We start from the raw sequence: 23,709 nt of genomic DNA, 5'->3' as shown, positions 1-23,709 counted from the left end.
ACATGCATATGAACCCCCACAAGTAGTTCAAAAAGTGGTCTTTTAGGATCAAAATGTGTCCGACTTGTCGAGCACAAGGAATTACACAACAAAACCCATGACCAATCTATGATTAAATACTTATGACCCTGTTCCATGGCATCTAAGAGGTGATAATAAACGGATAACAAAAATGCATGTATGCTAAGGTCCCAAGCTAAATGTTATGCAAAAATAAAAAGTGGAAAAGAAGAATTTTGGAATTTTATAAAAAAAATGAATGCAAATTAAGGCTAAAATGATACGAAATCTTAGCTAAAATGCACGAGAAAGCAAAAGAAAAAGGAAATACCCCACCCCAAGCAAAGAAATAAGCATTGTCCTCAATGCTTGGGGGCAAGGCGAAATTACCTAAATCGGGGGGTTGGGAGGAGGATAGGGGTATTGAGGGTAAGGGTAAGGTGGATGGGGATTAGGATGAACGGGGGAGGGTATGGAGATGGAGGAGGAAGTGGTACGTTCTCAAAATGGTTCTGTGATAGGTGCCAAACCCACATATGACACATCTGTTGTGACATGATTTGGTTGGAGACACAAAGAGCCTTGAACCATTTGAAAAAATTGGGGGGGGGGGGAAGCTGGTGATATTCGGGGGCCCTTATAGTTGGGTTTGTTAGGGACCATGGTCGGGCTCATTGACAGAATCGTCATCCAGGTGCATCTCGTCATCATCTTGAACATGGAGTGCGTCCTCGCTAGTTGTTTGGGTGATGGTTCTCTCGAGTCTCCACTGAGTGCGATCGTGGAAAGTGAAGTTGGAGAATCGAGGGTCGAGAAGAATGAGATATCCGACCCCCCTTGAGGACAAACCCATGTGAAACCGCCTCCACTCCAATGACTTCATGTAAAGTATCACAACAATTGCATCATAATAATCAAAGTAAACACAACCATTACATTGAATATTTAAAAGGTATTTACATCTAGTTTATTCATATTTATATACATCAAAAGTGTAACAAAATATAAAAGACGTGACTCTATACGCTCCGTCTTCTCAAAAGCTCTGGGGGTACCTGTCTACCGATTCTCTGGGAATACAAGCGGTTTTGAAAAGAGTATCAGCATTAAAGTTGGTGGGTTCATACGTATGTTTTTGAAAAGGAAAACAGTCTGCAAATCTGTAAAAAAAAATGTTTACATGATCTCAAGAAAATCCAATATTCTCTTTAGTTTTGAAAAGTAGTCTTAACCCTAAGACCCATGTGTATATTCGTTACAGTGTCCCATAAAACTATATGAGAGTATAAGTTTATATATCTGTATACCACCTGTTGTATTGTATAGTTTTATTTTACATGTAAACTATATTATGAAAACCCTAGAATCCTCCACTATGTATAGTAGTTCTATTACTTTAAGATAAAACTAATTGAATTTGTTACCATTCATACATTAATCGTATTAGTTAGTACCAACTTTATGAGTTGTTATAACCATACCTGACCATTGAATTTCCTGAATGACGTTCTTCAGGCGTCAGAATCGAAATGACTTTGTCACCTCGGTGACTATAGCTAAGAGTTAGGGTGTGGGATTGTCGGTCCCATATAGATCTATACACAAACTCACGTTCTCCCTCCATGAGACTCTGGTTATAATCTCAGGACTTTTGTTAGTACTTAGATAAGTACACGAAGATGCTCGCTCATAAAATGCTATACTAACGATTAGGTGTAGAATAAAATGAATCCATTGAATTTAAATTATTGTTTATATGACTCATAAACTATACTCTATATAACTTATATGTAGGATCGCATTGAATCTATGTTTCATACATTGATAAGGTAATTGTTCCATAAACTATACCTATTATAGCTTATATGTTTGTTAATGTATTCAATTCATGTTTTACACTGAAAACTCTATAAATATGTTGATATCTTCCCTTATACTCATCATTTTACAAAAGGGATAAAGATCTAAGTGTCTTATAAAATGAATACTTTATGGTTTGAATCAACCACATAAATTTTAATCCTGTTTAAGTCCTTTATAGAAATCACAAAATTTATTTATGTCTTGCTTGTATCCTCCCCCTAAAAACATTAACAACAGTAAAGATATAGGGGTATGAACTCACAGTTAGTTGTGTGAAAGTGTCGGACAATGAAAATGGAAACGAAGACCATCGGGTTGATGTTCGTGGCGCTTAATAGGATCCTAATAACAATTTAATACATGTATGCATTTTATTAGCTAAACCATTAATTATAGTGTTGGAAAAACACTTGCTTTTGGTTTCGGAATGTTACCGGGACTCGATTGAATCGGAAAAAGCGGGGTTTCAGCCAAGTTCACGACTTTGGAAGGTTTGCGGCCGTGAACTATTCTCGGCCGTGAACAGCCTCTTGAATGGTTTACGACCATGATCAGTGTTCTTGAAGAAAATATGAAGGTTTGAAGGGTTCACGGTCGTGAACTGATTTCGGCCTCTGAAGATTTGAAGATTTGAAGGTTTTGCGTCCGTGAACTCGAGAACAACAACACTAGATTTGATGAAAAACTCTTTTTAGAGGCTCCACAACAACACCCAAAGGCCATTTTTGATGATTTTCGGAAGAAAAAAATGGTATTTTTGTGTTTGCGGTTGAGAGGTTAGAGAGAGAATTGTGACATCCCCATTTTCACGGCCAAAAAAGACCGATGTTTATGCTTTATAAAAATCAGAGTAATTCATTTTATAAAAATGTTGCGGAATTTGTTCCCAGAAAAACATGGTAAATACGTTATTAAAACATTTTCGAAGAAACGTATTTATTTCATTTTAAAACGTTTGGGATGTCATCGTTAATACAGAAACATAAGCATAAACAGAACTTACAATTATTTACACTAGTGATCTACATCTCTTTAAATCTCTCAGTGTAATGTCACTTCATATCAACACATGTGATATAAATAAACTGAGTGGGTCAGGTTGGGAAACCTGGTGAGTACATAGGGTTTTCAACCCACAATAATATAATTATTATGTTTAAACAATCAAACAATCAACCCAATTACCCATCCCCATTATCTTCTTTATTCTTAAGGATCTACCCTAAGAATCAGCTATTTCTCATTCATTCATTCCTAAGGATCATCCTAAGGAAACAACATGAAGTCCATTGTTGCCAATGACACATTGGTCAAGCGCAGCTGCTAATATTGTCACTTAGGCTCAGCTGCCAGAATTAGGACATTTTCTATGAGGCGCTTCTGCCGGTATTGACCTTTAAACACTACTGTCATGGTCATAAGGCTCCCTATTAGGCGCAGCTGCCGATACTATCCTTAGAGCGCAGCTGCTAGGACGTTTACCGTAGATCTAAATCATCTACGGGTTGTGGCGCAGCTGCCAGTGCTCATCTATAGGGTACTAGGTCCACTGCTGCCAATGTATACCTATAGGGCACTAGGTCCGTACTACTAATGTTCCTCTATTTCAGCTTTTATCCATCATCATTCATCTACCCATGTTTTACCCAACATATCTTGTAGATATAAAATACTTTATACAGTTTACATCATTTAAAACATGTATAAAAATCTTTCACCAGCATAGACAGCAAGTATTTAGACAATATGCACACATAGCACGTAAATTTATAATAAAATACTTCATATCTATGTGTAAGATGAAAGTAACTATGCACTCACTTGAAAGGTGGTGAGTCGGCACTCGGACAGCACTTCGTTACTCTTAAAACAATTATCCCTTGACGAAACCTAGTATCATTACCACTAGAGTTTAGTCTAACGCTTGACGAGACTAATTTAATAGTTTAGCTATTATTACTATTATATAAGCGTTAAATAACACTCAATATAACTCATAATAATAGCCTAAATAATTATTTTAAGGTCCTAACAATGTTACTATAATTAAATAAAATCTATATTAAATATACTATAGGCGTAGCTCACTTACAGCGGGTTTTTATTAAAAACCGGGCTTCGCTGGAGCAGCGTTTCCGAGCCGAAAGCTTTTCTTCTCGGAGCCGTCGGGCGCTCCGGGGCTTTCTTCTCGTGATAGGGAGGTTCCCTAGACTTGGGAGGGGTTTAGGGAGGTTAGAGAGAAGTTAGAGAGAGAAAGAAAGGCTTATGGTGTGAAGAAAATATGAGGAGTTCACCCTTGTATTTATAGGAGTTTTATAGTAAAGTAGTCTCTAAGCTTCGTCCGTAACTTTTGCATACGAGCTCCATTTTTGTCTGTCTTTTTACCGTTGAGTTCCTATTAATGAGATCTTCAACTCTCATTTAGACCTCGTTGGCTAATTCTCATTCTATCTCGTATTTACAAAACTGTATCGAATTCGCCGCGCTCGAAAAGTAGGGACTAAGCTTCGTCCATAACTTTTGCATACGAGCTCTATTATCGACGTTCTTTATATCCACGCGTTGGTATTTACGAGTACTACAACTTTCATTTAGATCCCGTCGGCTAAAAATCGACCGATCTAAAATTCAGATTTCGGGTTGTGCACTGCTATGCTAAATCTTAGAAAAATCATAACTTCCTCATACGAAGTCAGATTTGGGCGTTCTTTTTATCGATGTTCTTAGTTTAACATATTCTACGACTTTCGTTTAGATCGCTAAGGCTAAATCTCGCTCTATCGTAAATTCACTATTTACGCTTCTCGGTATCGTGCCGGTTCCGTCGCGAAACTTCAACGGGTCATAACTTCTTCGTTATAACTCGGTTTTCGGCGTTCTTTATACGTACGAAAACCTTGTAACATACTCTACAACTTGATTAAGATTATTTATTCTAAATAATCTTTTGTCGAAAAGTCGTTTTCGACCCCTATTGCCTCTAATTTGACTAGCCCAGATTTGCGGGCGTTACAAGAATGGAGGAGTTTCTGGACAGAAAAGTGTAAATGATGGGTAGGAGCACATATATATAGGCTGGGTTCATGGTCGGTGGGGGGGGTCCACCAGCCATGAACGGGTTTACGGTCGTGATCGGGTTCACGGCCGTGAACATCAGTCAGGCTAGTTTTCGCTGATTTTTGAAGTAACTCGTGTTTTCGCGCGATTTTGGTTCCGACTCATATATAAAATTAATTAATTTATATAACTAAATTGATTTACCAAACCATAAGAATTTGATGGAACTAAATAAAAGTTCAAATTTATTTAACGGAAATCGGCTAATGTTAACGGAAAAATGTTCGGATTGTCACATATCTCCAAACTATTCTAATTGTTTTGTCCCAAATCCAGTGAATTCGAATCAGAATTGCCTAAAAGTGATTTGAAAACGGAATTTCCTTCATGCCTCAAAAGAAAGGTAAGTACCTTATAAATTTATAATGCAAGACTAATTTATATTTTTACTTAAAAGTACAATATTATATTTCCTTACGGATTTATTGTCTCCAAAAAGAATTGCCTTAGGAATGTACTAACGAATTAAAGGTGTTGGCACATGTCCCGTTGAATGCATATTCTTACACCGCTGGCATAGTAAATGGTGTTCGATTTGTTTTTCTTAGTCGTTACTTCCAACGCACTACTCAAAATAGTGGTATTGTTAAATTAGGAGTAGGTGATACACCATTTTTATGGTCAAATGAATGACATCATAGAGTTGCACTATTTACATGATTACTTAGTTGTACTCTTTCGTGGTAAATGGTTCAATGTGTCATTAAGTAATGTATGTTTAATTACTAAAAAGAATATGTTTGTTATCGATACCAGTCACGAATGATGTGTAGGTAAAACATGGTATGATGATCAACAATACATTTTAGCTACTTAAGCTAAACTAGTGTTTTATCTCCAAGATACTACTCGAAACAATAACTAGAGAGTTGTGGAAGATGTTCATCACCGAAAACTATGAGATCATCCAAATATCGGTGTTAATGAGATAGATGTCGTGAATGAAACTCAATCAAACGACTTTTCCTTGGTTGTCGACTTAGGCAATGATGGCGGTGATATGTACTCTTTAGATAATGATGAAGATGGTGAATCAAACATGGCTCGTATTATAAACGATGGGAATTTCATTAATGATGACAATGAAGGTTGAGATATACTACTAGAAAACAGCCATTTAATGACGCGAAAACAATGACACACGCTTATATAGGACATGCATTTGTGCGTGCCCTACAAAAATGTCAATTTTGCAAAATTTGAAGGATAGAGGACACGCATTTGTGCGCCCCCTAAAATTATTGTTAGAAAAGAAAAAAAAAAGAAATACGGAGGGCGCCTTTCATAAAATGTGTGTCATCTAAGTGTGTCGCTTTATAATTTTTTTAATGAAACACGCGTTTTAAGGAGGGATTTCACCCGCTTTCGTCTTCATAGGATCTCTGCTTACGAGTGGTGTTCGGAGGCATTGCACGACGAGTGGGTTTCGTTAAATAGTTTCGGATCTTACAAAGAAGAAGACGACTCAATGGGGTGAAACATAATTTCGACTCCTAGGATGTGATTCAAAACGTCTCTCCAAAAACGCCCTAATTTCTGACCCGCCACCTCCTCCATCCCTCACTAGTGCCTTCACGTTTACATAAGCCCATCACTCGTTTACAACTAAAAATATATGCGATTTAGGGTTTCTCTTTGGCCTTCATCGTCTCAATGATTCACCAGATAGCGAGCCATTTATGAAGAAAAGGAATCAGGAAGCATTCAGAAGTTTAATCAGAGATATGGTGAAGTTTAGTAAAAGCCAACTTGATTTTGATCCTTCAAAATTTGTTCGACATCAAGAAGTGTAACGGTAAAGCTCACACGATATATGATAATAGGAACTCAAGCTAAAGTAGATCCAAAATCCCAGAAATATCAATCCAACTACACTCCCTCACAACTCACAAGTTTTTTGCATTTCTTCTAGTAGTCTACCGTCATCATCTTCGTGGAAACCCTAATGACCCCAATCCGAACGGCTGTATCATCTCAGTCGACTCTTCAAGATCTACAAATGGTGCATTTCTATTTTCTCTTTCCCTCTTAAACCTTGTTCTAATGATGGCAAAAGAAGAACTAAACTAGCGCCTTGTTCCCGAGTTCAAAACGGAGAGAAATCGAGGGAAGGTGATGGAAATTAAAGGAAACCCATGTTCCCGAGTGTAATTGATTGAAGGAAAGTGAAGGAAAGGAATGAATTTTGGAGATTGATTTTCCTTCCAGATTTTCCTCCCAAACTGGGCGGAAACGGGAAGAAAATTGAAAGCGCATCCTACCTTATCTTCTTATGGACGATTATACCCTCAACCTTATTTATAAAATATCACGTAGACACACGTCCCATACACAATCGTCTTGCTCAAGTTCCCTCGTATTGCTCAAGTTCGCACCATACTCTGATCAGGTACGTTTCATCCTCCTTATACAGTCTTTTTCTTCCTCATCTTCTACCTGCATGATGTTCCCATTGTGCAAACGGTGCAAACATGCTGATCCGTTAATGCTATTTTAATACAAATAAGTTGGATTCAGTATTATTCTTCAATGGACAAAATTGATTTAAATTTTATTACAATCTCTGTCATCATCTTCACAGTTAATGTTATGTTTAATACATGTTCTATACAACGAAATTGGCTGTATAATAATCTTAACTTTTCATCAGTTAATGTACTATTTAATGCATGTGAATGTTTGTGTTTGGACGTTTTTTTTCATTAATTGATTTATAGTCTTTTGCATTGATGTTATGTTTAATACTCATCCTTTGTTTATGTGTAAACACCATTATATGTTTAGATAGACTTCCTACAAGTCCCCAATTCTTGCAATTAACCAATTACTATTCACCGTAGAGTATAATAACTTTGGCCCAATGTAATCCATAAACAGTTGGAAGAATTTTGATCCGTAAACAATGTCATCCATAAACGATTTCACAGAGAATAGACTTCATAAATAGGTAAAGGTTATGCTCCTCAAATCCAAGCATACATTTTCATCTAAGATACATTTTATTGATATATTTTCATTTTAGGTTTCCGGTTCCATTGACTCTGAAGATGATTGAGCTCAGGATAAAAAACTATTACTGTAGAAGCTTTAAAGCCATGAAGCATGACATCACAATGATGCTATTGAAGCCAACTCTTGCTAGAGGTGAATTACAGGCAAGTGAAATCTAATGAAGGGTTATAGACATTTTTTTAAAAATTTATTTCTGATATATTTATCCCAAACTTGCAGTGTGTTGGTGCATTAGAAGAAGATATATCAGAAGAATTGGTTGTTCAACCTATAGTTTCAGTATCATCTGATAATAATAATAAGCAAAATAAGGCACTGATGAAATCCCAGCAACAGGGAGTGTATGTAAATAATAATAATAATAATAATAATAATAATAATAATAATAATAATCTAAAAGTTGCGGGTGTAGGTGTGAGGCAGAAGAGTGAAGTTACAGGTGAAACGAATGTGATGCATGACTGGGACCCGTCTGATGGGTGGTTTACGCCTGAATATCCTTCACCACCACCACCAAGTGCTGTGAAAGATGAAGGTGGTGGTTTTAATAAAGGAAAGAAACCAGCAGCAACATATAACAAGAGTCAGAGTAGAAGCACAATGGCAATGCCAGTGGCAGTGAATAATCATCATGATGAAGCAGAGGTAATAACAGAGAGGCCTACTTCTGCAAAAGAGAAATGTTCTCCTCATTGGCAACCAAAACCTCAAGCTCAAGCAGCGGCATATAAAGGTCAAGGTGGTGGTGAGGAACATCATCATGGTGGTGAAGAGTGTAGAAGAGAGAGAAAGCCAAGAGGAGGAGTACAAATTCATTCCCCAAATAATAACATGGAAGATGAAGCCCCTCCATTTGAGCAACAGCAACCAGGTTTTAGGAAGTATGGGCAAAACAACTATGGTGGTGGTGGTGGGCGGCAACATAATAGCAATAATAACGCAAACATAAACCGGGAAAGGACGAGGCAAAATCTGCATTATGAGTATCAGCCAGTCAGATCAAACAAACTGTATGCAGGTTCAGCTGCAGCTGCAGCTGATGGGTATGGGAATGCAGCGGGTCAAAGGTACAAAGAGAGAGGTTCAGGTCAATCAAGATGGGGTGGTGGTGGGGGTAACTTTTATGGGCAGAAATAGTGGTGGCGATTGTAGAGAAGAGAAGAGAAGTTAGATTATGTTTACTTTTTTTTTTTTTTTTTTGGGGGGGGGGGGGGTGTTCAGAAAATTGGTGTGTGATGTGAAGGTATGAATGGGGGTTATATTATAGTGGTTTAATAATATCATTTTATAGATTTTTTATTGTTATGGTATGTCAGGTTGGCATGCATTAAGAGTTGAATACTTGAAGTTGAGCAAAGAGATAGAGTTTGGGCTGTTTAGGGCAAATAGAGAGAGAAAGCGAGGAAGGAAAAGTGTTGGAGTTTATTACACGAGAGGGAGTGACTGTTGTAATTAAAAACATGTACAATCGTTGTAGTATGCACTGTTCCCCATTTCCTTTTTGTGTTTTTCTTTCATTTGAGGCTGAGCAGATTTTGTGTATATGTTATGCAGTATACTACTCTCAACTATGCCACAAGAAATTGTTAGTGAAAAAAAATGAAACCTGAGTAACTGAATGATGCTGCCAATGTAATCCTTTCTCTACAGGTAAGTGTATATATATTACTTCTCTTTTCCATTTCTTGGAAACACTTTAAGGAAAAGCATTTAATAATAAATTAATTTGATGATGATGATGATATAGAGCAAAAACGGTGTGCTAGCTACGTGGGAACCAACATGATCATCATAATGGTGGAGATTCTTTATTGACATTGTCATTGAGAACAAGTAAGCTTGTTTCTTTTCTAAACTGAATGACAGTATTTGACAATTTTACCCTTCAAGAGACTTATGAAATGTCTTGACTAGGTATGTTGAGTGCACACCAAAATCAATCCAATCACTCGCTTTGTTTAAGAAGTTATACCCTGGACATAAAAGGAAAAAGATAAATCTGTCAATAAGACATTTAAAAACTGTCCATCAATTCGAAAAGCTGTCAAATTACTTGAAACACAGCTGGAAATAACATCGATGGAGGGACCTATTCCTTCTATAATATCTCTATTGACAAACTTACAAGAATTGTTAGACTGTAAGTTGATTTCATGACTGTGTTACAGAAATAGGGAGCATTTTACTTATGAACATCATATAGAAACTTAAAACACTCATATGTTCTTGGCAACATACATACAAAGTATTTGGCAGGTTGTTTTAAACATTCGGGTTCCTGTAGAACATTCCAAAGAAGTCAGTGACTGTAAACATCTGATCAAGACCTTGGTTATGGGTAATTTTTTTTCCATGGTGTCTTAATAATTTTCTCTAATGATGTCATACCAGTAAAATTCTTAATTTCTTATTTTGTTTTATTACCAGGAATGAAAACAATAATATGGAGCATCACACATGCACATCTACCCCGATGCTTTTACCCACTTGGCCTTGCTAATGTTCTCGTTTTTCTGTATACATGTTTGTAGGCATGGTGGCCTTGCTAACACTGTTACCCATTCAATATTTCCTTATTCTCCTTTAACCTTTTTTTTCTTTGTTGTAAAAGAACTAACTTTAAAATGGAAAGAAATTAATTGTTGAAGTTTTTTATTGATTAGGTGTCTTGATTGAACTGCAAGGGTAGTGGGGAAGACAAGTAGGAGGAATTGATGGAGAATCAAACATTTAAAGGGATCCAACCGGTTGTACATGTCTTTTTTTTTTTATAATAAATGTTATGCAATATTAGCATTGTGTTACATTTACTTACTATTGGAATGATTATTTGTATTTGACATATTAGTGGAATGAATTATCTTTCTTATTTATTGTATTTTATTTTGTATTATGATAATTTCAATATGTTGTTTAATTTGAAAATTAGTAATTCTATCAAAAATATATATATTTTTTAAAAAATTAAAATTATGACACGAATCGCGTGTCGTCTTCCTTTATGACAGGGGCTTCCTTGATACATATTGCGTGTCAAAAACACGTGCGTCGCAAGGTTATGACATGCAATTGCGTGACGTTTTTCTTTATGATGGGGCCTTCCTTGATACTCATTGCGTGTCATAACTGCGCGTTGTAAATGTGTGTCGTAATTGCGCGTCGTAAATAGACGACGCGTAAAAGTGTGTCGTCTCTCGTTATGACAGAGCCTTCTTTGACACGCATTTACGCGTCGTCTGAGCGTTTTACGACACACATTGCGCGTCGTAAAAGACTGTTTTTCTAGTAGTGAAAGTACTCTTTAGATAATGATGATGATTTCAGAAATGATGACGAATTCATTAATATTATCATACATGGTCGGTATAAGTCATAACTGTAAAAACGGTTATGACTTATACATATGACATATCTGTTGAAGGTCATCACTAGCCCGATAGAATCATGTTATTGTCTAGAAGAAGTTAGCATGTTCTAGAATGATCTGGAAGATTCTAGAACATTATGGAATACTATGGAGAAGTCTAGAAGATGCCAGAAGATTCTAGAATACTCTAGAACGAGATGGAAGACCCTGGAAGGCTATGGAACATTCTAGAACACTATGGAAGGCACAAGAATGTCTATACTTATCTAGGACATTATAGAACATTCTAGAAACATATAAAAGCTTGTAATTGATATAGAATATGGTAGATAGTTCTAGAATAGTCATGAATGTATGTAGATCTAGAAACTTCCTATAAGGAGGTGGAAACACCTATAAATAGGTGTGGAGCTCATTTGCTCCAAATCAATCCAACATCTAAGTATCCAAGAAAGCCTCAAAGAGAGAAAAGTGTGTAGTATTCTCACAAAGTGTAAGGTCTTCTTAAGTGTCTTAATAAAAGTCTTGTTGTTTCCCATATAAAAGAGTCGTGTTCAACAATGTGGTATCAGAGCAAGGTTTCTTGATAGTAAGAACGAGTGATTCTCGTTGTATCGTGAGTAGTTTGTGCTCTGCAAGTTTAGTATCGAAACTAGCTTGTTTGTTATTACCGAGGTACTGCCAACACGATGGGTGATCTCCAAGTCGTCGGAGGAATCAAGAAACTCAACAACAACAACTACAAAACGTGGGAAACATGTATGAAGTCCTACTTACAAGGACAAGATCTATGGGAGGTCGTTGGTGGAAGCGAAACTACACCACAAGAGGAAGACGTTAATGGTACTTTGCGCAAATGGAAAATCAAAGCAGGAAAAGCAATGTTTGCCTTGAAGACCACAATCGAAGAAGAGATGTTGGAGCATATTCGGGATGAGAACACCCCGAAAGAAGCTTGGGACACGTTTGTGATGCTTTTCTCAAAGAAGAATGATACGAGACTACAACTTTTGGAGAACGAGCTATTATCAATCTCACAACGTGACATGACGATTGCTCAATATTTCCACAAGGTCAAGTCGATATGTCGGGAGATTACTGAACTAGATCCGCAATCCGTCATTCCAGAAGCTCGAATGAAGAGGATCATTATCCATGGACTGAGGCCGGAATATAGAAGCTTTGTTACTGCTCTACAAGGATGGCCCGTTCAACCATCACTTGTAGAGTTTGAGAATTTACTGGCCAACCAAGAAGCTATGGCTAAGCAAATGGGAGGCATCACGCTGAAGAGTGAAGAAGAAGCACTATACACAAGTAAAAGTCGAAGGAATTTCAAGTCACCTTCTAAAGAAGGATACAAAAATGCTGACAAAGGGAAAAGTCAGCAAGGAACCTCACAACCATGGAGATCTCAATAGACCGACAATAAGATTTCTCGGGGGAGGAGGTTCGAAGGCAACTGCAACAATTATGGAAAGTGGGGCCACATGTCCAAGGATTGTTGGTCAAAGAAAAAGTCTGTGGAAAGCAATGTAGTAACTTCCAAAAAGGAAGTAGAGAATGAATGGGATGCTGAGGCACTATGTGCTATAGAAGAGAATAAGACTAAAAGAGGAAGGCTAATGTTCGTGGATGCCAAGGTAAATGGAGGATGCACCAAGGCTTTGGTAGATACAGGTGCATCCCATAATTTCCTTGCTAAAGATGAAGCTAAGAAGTTGGGCATCAAATACCTAAAAAATCCAGGCCGGTTGAAAGTCGTAAACTCTTTATCCAAGCCTATCATTGGTGTTGCGTATGGAGTACCTCTTAAGATAGCAGAATGGGAAGGCACCATAGACTTGACAGTGGTGCATATGGATGACTATCGTATGATACTGGGAATGGATTTTCTAGACAATGTACGACCCTGGTCATTTGAGAGAGATGATACCATGCGTATCACCAGGGGTTCAATAATTCACATTATACCCTTGAAGAGAAATATGATTGGATCCCGAATGCTATCAACTATGAAACTCAACAAAGGTCTCAAGAAGAGCGAAACAAAGTTTATGACAACCTTGGAGGAGGAAGACGTTCATTGGAAGATGGATGCTCCGAAGGAGAATAATAACATGACATCACTAGAGTTGCATAAAAAGTCTCATCTTAGACGAAAAATGGAACATGTAATAGAGAAACTGGATAAGACGAAAAAGAAGAAAAACACATTAATTCGTAAGAGAAAAGTAGAATTTCTCAACAGAGCAACATCTAAACGAGATGAGCAGATCAATAAGGGATCACGTCATAACATGTTAATATTGTGGGAATTTTCTAAGGCTTGTAAAAGGGACAGCTCACATGCTTACAAGTTTCTCAAAGGGAGGCATAAGAAACTACACAAGATAGTTCAACAAAGTCAGGAACAATATTATGCTGCAAGAAAATGCAACCACGAATGTCGTTGTGAACTACGAAAACAATATATGAAGCAACGACTGCAACAACTAAGAAAAAACCAAGCATGTAGAAGAGAAAAAGTTCTCAAGGAAGAAATCAATATGCGACAGATCAAGACTGATAAACAAATAGCGGAATTATTCACCAAAGGGCTGAGTAAAGGAAAAAGTGAAGGTTTTAGATGTCAGCTCAACATGATACGAAGAATGGGGGCTAGTGTTGAGGGGGAGTGTTGAAGGTCATCACTAGCCCGATAGAATCATGTTATTGTCTAGAAGAAGTTAGCATGTTCTAGAATGATCTGGAAGATTCTAGAACATTATGGAATACTATGGAGAAGTCTAGAAGATGCCAAAAGATTCTAGAATACTCTAGAATGAGATGGAAGACCCTGGAAGGCTATGGAACATTCTAGAACACTATGGAAGGCACAAGAATGTCTATACTTATCTAGGACATTATAGAACATTCTAGAAACATATAAAAGCTTGTAATTGATATAGAATATGGTAGATAGTTCTAGAATAGTCATGAATGTATGTAGATCTAGAAACTTCCTATAAGGAGGTGGAAACACCTATAAATAGGTGTGGAGCTCATTTTCTCCAAATCAATCCAACATCTAAGTATCCAAGAAAGCCTCAAAGAGAGAAAAGTGTGTAGTAGTCTCACAAAGTGTAAGGTCTTCGTAAGTGTCTTAATAAAAGTCTTGTTGTTTCCCATATAAAAGAGTCGTGTTCAACAATATCGTCGATAAAGCTCAAATGAAAAAAACGGTTACCATCATTTCCCGATGATAAGTCGTCTGAATAAGTTGAGCTTTCCCGGTGACAAATCGTTTGTATAGATTGCCTCTATAATTAACCACGATACTTTGTTTGTTAAAGGATATAATAAATTTTTTTTTCCTCGAAATTTACTTTCGACGACCATTTTCAAACGACAAGTTGCCGGGATTGGTTGACGTATACCGACGTTATTTTCCACTTATACAAGTGTATACTGAGCTTGTAGAAGACTTATCGTCGGCATAGGCTTTACTGATGACTTGTCGTCGGCATAGGGGTAGAAAATGTCGTCGGTATAGGGTACTATCCTTGTGTCCATAGACACATTTACTTGTCTATAAATTGGTCCTTGGGTGGATGCACTCTAAAAAATTGATAGAGTTGTATATAATATAAAATGATAATGTGATTTTTTTTTCTAAAAGTTTATATAAAGTTTAATGTTGCGGATGCCGCCTAATATTAATCACCCTCACATAATGGTTTGGAATAGATACATGTCAATACAACTTGAATGTAAGGCGTTCTCAACAACTATATTTTTAGTATTTGATCATTTATTTAGACTCTTGTATGAACTTGCTAGACTACAACGTGGTACGTCCTAGTGATTCACAATATATATAGTTAGACTATGATATATAGTTTCCACAGTTACAACAAAACAAGGGTCTCTTCTACTCAATGTGTACCCAAATACCGGTTCCTGGGACACCAAGGCGATTTACAAATAAAATATAGTACCCAGGAGGAGCAATCTTTCCTGATGGGGGTGCCAGTGCAGTTATAATGTTACCAACAACATCCGTCAATGTAGGAACAACCATCCTCTGGTTTTGTGAGAAACCATGAGTCGTGAATGGTGGATACAACATGGTTACCTTAATCTCTCCCAGCACCATTGGTTCATTCGATGGTAGACTAGCTGCAATCTTAAATGGTTTTCCATACTTCAACACCTTATCAGTACCTTTTGCATCTATTATCGGTCTTTGGTTGTCGAGCTTAGGATCTAAGTAAGGAGGGGAGAACTTTTCAACCCTCCATTCTGTTGGAAACTCGACATTCACGGTGTAAAACTGGTGTGGGTTGCTACCACTGACCAATACATTAGTGTCCGGTAACATTGCTGAGGAGGAATGATACATCCTCGCAATTTTTGTCGGATTCAGTTCTTTAAACCTGCTACCCATTGGTTTATATGGTTGATACAAAAGAGGTGTAAAGTTAGGGTCTGTGGCATCCTCCCAACCAGAGGTACCCTTCTTGGCGCCATTTATCATAATGAGATCTCCGGTGGGGAGGTGTAAAAGATCACCCATGATCCTCGGTGTTGGCATATCTTGTTCAGGCTCCCATTTTGCATGTTTCTTCATTGGGTGGATTCTATGGCAATCTTTAAGTGCAGGTACGAACACCTTTTCTTTAACATGCTTGGCATCGACCACTTCAAAAGCATCAGGCTTGTTGCCACCACAAATGACAACCTCAACGTTAAGGGGGTGCTTGTTATCAGCAGAGAGCTTGAATGGGAGAAGAGCAGAACTGCCCGAAGGAGGGTAGTTACGTGATCCACCTGGTAACACAGGGTGTTCTTGAAGGATCTCTCCTGTTAATGGCTTAAAGGTCACCGCCCTGTCGTTGGCAAAAACAAATACGTTGCCGTCGGGAAGGAGGAAAACGAACGGGTAAAGGTTGTTCTCTATGAATTTGTTTGGTCCCTTACCGGGTGTGCATGTTTGTTTAAGGAAAGGGAAGTCGATTTTGTTGGGTTTGAAGTCGAGTGAAGGTGGCACGATTTCATAGCTGAAAGCCTCGCGACCTCCGACAACCAGTGAGCTCCCATCTTCTAAAATCTGATTGGTTGCATACCTGTCATATATTGATTCAATGTATACAACATGTTATAACTTACAACTCGGGATCGTCGTGCATGTATAAATTATGTAAGATCGATGATATTTTTCACTTACCATCTGTAGTCGCCAAGAACATTTCGTTTTTCTATGAAGTTTGCTTTCAAATCATTCATAGGCAGCATTCTAACAGCTTTTACACCAGTGAAGGTACCTCCGGTAGCCACCATATTACCATTAGGCCATAAGTTTCCTGACGAACACCATGGTTCACCAGACAGCTATAGAATAAACGTAACGGATGTATACTCATCAATTAATTAAATCCTTATATATGGATAAATACTAAGGAGTCTAGCTTTTAACTTGAATATTTTTGTCAAGTCTTTTATTATCCATAAATACTATAAATATATAAGAAGAAACTTACCACTATGGTTCTACTTGTTTTGGTTTTCCAGTCGTAAGCAACAGCATGAGCGTAGCAATCAGGCTGGTTATTTGCATCCGGGTTAATTGGACAAGTTCCTTCGGGTTCCAGTTTTCGGGCTGAAGGTCCGAGCGATGTCGCATCATACCAGATGACCTGATCGTTAGGCATTAACTGTAGTTGCATTGCACTGACACGCACATCAGCGGTTTCAAGTACCCATTTGCCCAGAAAATGTGTCTCGATCTCTGGCTTTGCATAATCGGATCCTCCGTCCACCACATGTGGGTTAGCACCAGCACCACCCTTAATGTGACCACCAGCACCACCCGGAGCAGGGGTAGTGATATCAGTGATATCTGGGGCGGAAAACACTGACAATGTAAAAAGATGGGGGATGATGAGGATGTAGGTTTTGAGTTGTAAAGCCATTGGAGGAAGTAAATTATTTAATGGCCATCACAAGAACCTATTTATACTTGAATGAAGTAAGAGATTTGTGGTGAAAACAAAAGGGAAATTCTTGAGCAAATGGTTTCCAAATATAGTCTTAAGACATAAATAGAACCGTACAAACTCCACAATGTTTTCTTTTTCCTTTTTGTTTGTTCCTGTTGACTCGTACTCTGCGATTTTCTTGCACTCGATGCTTTTCACGCCACTAGCATCAAAAACTATATGTTGCTCTTACAAATTCTATACTAAATATGAATGTCGCGGTAAAATTCAATACTATTTTGTCTTCTCTAATGGATTAATAAGAAAACGTTAAGTATTCATTATTAATGGAAAAAAAAGCCTAATCGTTCAACCCATATGAACCACTAAAACCACATGTACAATTAGTAATTTTTTTTTAACGGCTGAATTATATTAAAATTAGCAAGAACCTAAAAAACAATTACTACATAGTAATAAAAAAATGAATATAGTAATAAAAAAAAAATTGATATGAAGCCAAGCACAAAAAAACCTAGCCTTTAGCGGCGGCAAATGTCGTCGCAACTCGCAATTGATTCTAGATGTCGTCGCTAAAGATATTAGTGACGACATGTCGTCTCTAAATTGTCGTCGCAATTACCTCATAACTAATACTCGTTTGTTGTCGTAATACAGTCGTCTCTAATACATGTCATTTCTAATACCACTGTGGCGTAGCTATTGCCGTCGTCTCTATTGAAGTTCCGACCACCGGCCAAAGTTTTTCCGGCAAAGCTTGACGGAGTTATGTGTCGTCGCAATTAGTACATGTCGTCCCTAAAAGTGTCGCTGCTAATGTATACCACATTACATAAAACATCATACATACCATATTTCATATCTAATAAATCCTACATAAACATCTAATATATAATTCATAAACTATCTAATACATCCAAAATAACATCATCGATAACATAAAAGAAGAAATATTATGTGTCTTCGTCTTCGTCTTCCCCCATCATTGGTTTCCTCGTCGTTGACTTGGTTTTTAAAGGAACGGATAATGTCTCCAATGGCCGTCACAAATGTCGGGTTTTGAAGAAAAGCATTCAGATCAACATCCTACAATTAAGTCACAAGTACATTAAGTCATTAACAATTCAACAAACTATCAAATCATCAAAGCACCAAATGAATTAAGTCGTTAACAATTTAAGTAACAAGTACCTATTTTGGTTGCGGTGTTTGTGATTGTGACTGCCATTGAGATGGAACACTTGTACCCGCAGTTGAAGAAGGTTTAGGCCTAATGCCTTTCACATGCCCCATTCGTGTACCCAACACATTCTCAAATATTGCGATCCAATCAATAGTGTCTGGATCACCACCAGAGTCGACTATGTGATGAGTCTGTAGAGCAACCTCAACAACTAATGCATTCTGTATTTCACAAAGATTGTTAATATACGTTAAAACTAACAAAAAAAAAACCAACAATCTACTACGAGAATTTTTAAGTAATAATAACTTACATATTGCTCTTCAACCAAATGATCAACAATCTACTACGAGAATTTTAAGTAATAATAACCTACCACATTTGGTCAAACAATCCAAATCATCTCATATGAACAATGGAATTTGGCCCCTGATTCGTTCTGTCTTCCAATTTTCCTTCTTTAATCTCCCACCTGAGCCATATTGATCATGTCTAAAATAGGAGAAAAAATAAACATCCTCGAGAAAATATCTCCCATAGGTGCAATCACTGCCTTGCGGCTCAAGGCAACAACCACAACAATGGCCTTTCCAGAGTGGTACAATATCTCACAATCATAATCAATCACAACGTCCAACCATCTTCGTTGCCTCATGTTAAAATATGGCTGATCATGTCTAAAAACCACAGCTCCCAAACCCGAGATAGACACATCATAATAAACTACAAAATCATCCATGCCATCAGGAAAAGTGAGAATTGAGGCCTCGCACTATCTTTCCCTCAATGTCTTGAAAGCTCACTGTTGATCGGGCCCCCAACGAAAAGTAACATTATTCTTCATCAAGCGAGTCAATGGAATATAAATCTTGGATAAATCTCCGATGGTAACCAGTGTGACCTAGAAAACTCCGAATCTCTGATGGGGTCCTTGGAAACTCCGAATCTCCGCGTGACCCAAGAAGTGCGCTTCGTGCAACCAAAACTCGCATTTGAGGAACTTGGCATATAGCATCTCCCTCCTTTGAGTCTCCAATACCTCTCACAAATGATCCTCGTGTTGTTCCTTGGTCTTGGAGTAGACCATGATATCATTAATAAACATGATTACGGACCGATTAATCATCAGTTTGCATACCCGCTTCATGAGATCCATGAACGCTGTTGGTGCATTGGTGAGCTCGAAGGGAATCACCACGAACTCATAATGACCATAACGAGTTTTAAAGGTCGTATTCTGTACATCCTCAACTCTAACCCTCATCTGATGGTAACCTGACTGCAAATCAATCTTGGAGAACCAAGATGCACCATGAAGCTAGTCAAATAAATCATCAAGCATCAGGACTGGATAACGGTTCTTCATCGTTAGCTTATTCAACTATCAGTAGTCAATGTATATCCTGTAAGAACCATCCTTTTTTCATGAATATGATCATTGCTCCCTATGATAAACTGCTCGGTCTGATAGATCCCTTATCAAGAAGCTCCTGAAGCTGCATAGAGAAATCCTATATCTCAGACGGTACTAATCAATATGGTGCTTTGGTTATCAGGGCTGCACCAGAGACTAAGTTAATCTAGAACTCAACTTGCCTCTTGAGAGGCACTCCAGGTAAATCCTCAAGAAATACGTCAGGAAAATCCCAAACGATGGGCACATCTCTCACAGTTGCCATGCCTCTAACTCGAATATTTATCACATACGCCAAAAATCCAGAACAAACCTGCTGAATATATCTCCTAGCCCTCACGGCTGAACAGAGAGCCAGATCGCGTTGATCATCCTCACCCTGAATAACCTATTCTCTCCCACATATGGTTCAAACTCTTACTAACTAAAACTCACAATTAATCATGGCCCCATTAGGACCCAACCAATCCATCCTTATAATAACCTTCCACCCTCACAACGGAATCAGAAACAAATCAATCGAATATCTCTCGCTGAGTAAGTTCAGAACACACCCTCAATGAACCCTCAAAGAACTCACTGAGTAGTCATTATCAATCTCTACCCCCAATTTATAATCCAAAATCCCAAGAGCATATATCACTAAAATTCTTGCTAAGCGCAAGAGATACAAAAGATCGGATTGAACCCGAACCGAACGGAACATGTGCAGTCATACCATTGACTAAGAAAGTCGCTATACATGATTAGATAAGACATAAGTATAAAAAAAACAAATAATAATAAATAAGATAATGAGACATACTTGTAAACACATTAGGCACTGCTCTCGTCTCCTCATTCGTCAACTAAAATTCCCTACACTTCACTACAGGTGCCTCCGCCTTGACCTGGCGGCCATCGGTAATCCTCATGGTGGTTGGTGCAGGCGCCGCCACTGCCCCCTGACAACCTTGAACAATCAACCTTTTTATGGCTTGTCTGGTTTCAGTGAAAACAAATTAGTGCACTCCGGGGGCAATAGCTACTCATATGACCGGTATGTCCACATCTGTAACAATCTGAACCCACTGTGCGACATGCGCCACCATGCGACTTGTCGCACTTGCTATAATGGCTCCGACTCTGTTGGCCCCTAGTATGTGAATCTGAAGTCTTAGGCTTCTTAGTTTGGCCCACAACTATCCGTACCTCCTCTGGCTTGTAATTCAACCGAAGCTCCAACTCAATCTCCTGCTCCCAGGCTCTCACAATCACATCAGTCAGGGTCTTGCACCCCAAAAATATCACATAGTTTATGATATCATCCCTCAACATATCATGGTATCTCGTCTTCTTCATCTCCTCATCTGCAAGATACTGTGGAACCAACAGAGCCCTCTCACAGAACTAGGCAGTGATTTCCGCAACAGTCTCAGTAGTTTGGTGAAGGTCCCCAAAATCCCTTGCCAGCTGCTGCACCTCGATCGCTTGTGCAAATCCTCTTTAAATCTCATAATAAACTCCTCCCAAGTCATGGCCACCACCACAGCAGGTCGCAATGCTCGAGTGATCTCATCCCACCAGTTACGTGCTCGGTCTCTCAGAAGGAAGGAAGCAAACCCTACCTTCGAATAAGGAGAGACGGCGGTAGTGTTGTAACCCCGATATGTAGCTCATCTGATTTTGAAACCCTAAAATGAAGACATCTATGTTTGCTTCTTCGTCTTCTGATCTATTTGGTCGCTGGAGAGATGGATGATGTTGTTTTCAGTGAAAAGGATATGGTGACCGATGGTGGTATCTGACAAGAATGGCAGGTGGGTAGCGATGCAGTAATAGTGGGGAAGAAGAAAACGAGAGAGAGAGAGAGAGAGAGAGATAGAGAGAGAGAGGGAGAGAGAGATTTATTTTTACTTTTATTTTCTTGTTTTTTTTAAATTTGAAAATTAGAAACAAATAATAAAAAGGAGAAAATCATATTAATAGGGGAAAATCCATCATTTTGAAAAAAAAATATTAGATTGGACCAAAAACGCAACAAAATGAAAGTTTTGGACCACTGGTACTAGTCCAAATGTTTTTGGACCAAATTGGCAATTTTGAGCAAACCATAGGGACCATTTGTGCAGTTTAGTCTCTCTCTCTCTCTCTCTCTATATATATATATATATATATATATATATATATATATATATATATATATATATATATATAAACACTTATATGAAAATACAAATTAACCACTTACATATTGTTGCTCGACTGTAGGACTACTAAATACCCCTTGACGATTGGTATTAGTCTTACGAAATATTTTGAGTCTAGTGATGTCCTATTTGACATTAGTAATTAGATTAGTTGTTGATGTGTGTGGAATGCACTAGTTTATATCCTACTTTTTAATATAAATTAGACACACAAAAGGTAGTGTATCTGTTGAATGGTGGTATAGTTTAGCAAGTAGGGTATCGAACACAAGGAACGACAATTAAGCTAATTGCTAATATTATCTAAAAACAAACAATAAAAGAAATGGTTTTCTCTAGTTTTGCAAGACTAGAAACTTAAGTACTTAAGTAATACTCAACTAAGCAACTAACAGCTAAGCAAATGAAAATCAACTAAATTCAATAATGGAATAGACATCTGTTTTGGTTTTGAATCATTTATTCCTATGGTTGATTTTATGATAGGTGCAATGGATTAATTAGCATTGGCTATCGATTAGTGTGATTAGGTTCACGTTCGCTATTACTAATCCTTAGAAAACAAATCAAATTAAGTAGTGATCAAGTGATTAAACTAATAGATTTTCTAGTTTATTGATTTGGGTTAAGTAAGACTTGTAGTAGCTAATCAAATTGCTAATTCAACTAACCTCTTGTTGATGGTTCGTCACACATGCTCACACATTAATTTATTTATTTTCTAATTAACCATAGTTTCACGTTTGCTATTCCTAGGCATATGACAATGTTTTCACACACATCATATGAGATTAGCAATTAAGAGATGTTCATGCAACTGAGTATGTTGGTTAATTAACAGAAAATAGTTGTAATTAACACATAAAGTTCTTTAACAAGCTTAACAAAAGTTATGAGTTTTTAGCTCATAAAATCAAACCATATTCAAAAATTGATCTATCTTAATCAGAAGTTATGAGTTTTTAGCTCATAATTAAAGCAGAAAACAACTCAAAAATGAAATCAATTGATGCAAACATAGTTTAAAAAAAAGATTAAGTAAAGAGTACACTTGAATTTCCTTGATCTATCCAAAATCGAATGTTTGGAATCGATCTTCAAGTTCAAGAGATCTAGCAGCAACTTGAATCGCAAATTAACCTTCAAGGGTTCCAAAGAGAAGTCCCAAATCCGTTAATTAATGCCTTTTATATAGTTTCTGAAAACAGGGGCTTCTCGTCAAGTCCATAGACCGACTCAGCAAGTCCCCCACTTAAAATGCGTATGCGTTAAGGAATCTTATTTGTTCGCGAATCTTCGAACCTACTCGGTGAGTAGGCACCCAACTCACCGAGTTCTTCATGTTTCTTTTCTTTCTTTTTCTGCTTCCTTTTGCTTCCGAGCTCATCCTTTAGGATACGGATACATTTTAAACATATTTAAGTGCCTTTTGTTCATAATTCGCAATAAAATAACCAAAAAGTATTAAGATTTAACACAAAATATATAACTAATTATGCACATATCAAAATACCCCATACTTGACTTTTGCTTACCCCCAAGCAAAACTGAATTTTAACATACTAGCATCACATAAAATAATT

The 23,709-nt window shown here is 37.6% G+C and overlaps 2 protein-coding genes across 2 annotated transcripts; one reads left to right on the top strand and one right to left on the bottom strand.

The window, feature by feature from the left end:
- The first annotated feature begins 12,048 nt into the window (after window positions 1-12,048).
- Window positions 12,049-12,780, top strand: LOC145067489 (uncharacterized). The gene has a single exon (XM_079014622.1). The coding sequence runs from the start codon at window positions 12,049-12,051 to the stop codon at window positions 12,778-12,780; it is 732 nt and encodes a 243-aa protein (XP_078870748.1).
- A 2,276-nt stretch (window positions 12,781-15,056) lies between these two features.
- Window positions 15,057-17,313, bottom strand: LOC145069042 (putative aldehyde oxidase Art an 7). The gene is made up of 3 exons (XM_079016013.1): window positions 16,882-17,313; window positions 16,569-16,732; window positions 15,057-16,467 (listed from the first exon to the last, which is right to left on the bottom strand). Exons 1-3 carry the CDS (start codon window positions 17,311-17,313, stop codon window positions 15,273-15,275), a joined length of 1,791 nt encoding a protein of 596 aa, XP_078872139.1. The 3' UTR covers window positions 15,057-15,272.
- Between the last annotated feature and the right edge of the window lie 6,396 nt (window positions 17,314-23,709).

The sequence above is a fragment of the Lactuca serriola genome, chromosome 8 (assembly GCF_051521515.1).
Source record: "Lactuca serriola cultivar US96UC23 chromosome 8, Lser_US96UC23_V15, whole genome shotgun sequence".
NCBI classification, from domain to species: domain Eukaryota; kingdom Viridiplantae; phylum Streptophyta; class Magnoliopsida; order Asterales; family Asteraceae; genus Lactuca; species Lactuca serriola.
Note: the sequence above shows the minus strand (reverse complement) of the source record. Positions and strands in the feature narration are given on the sequence as shown.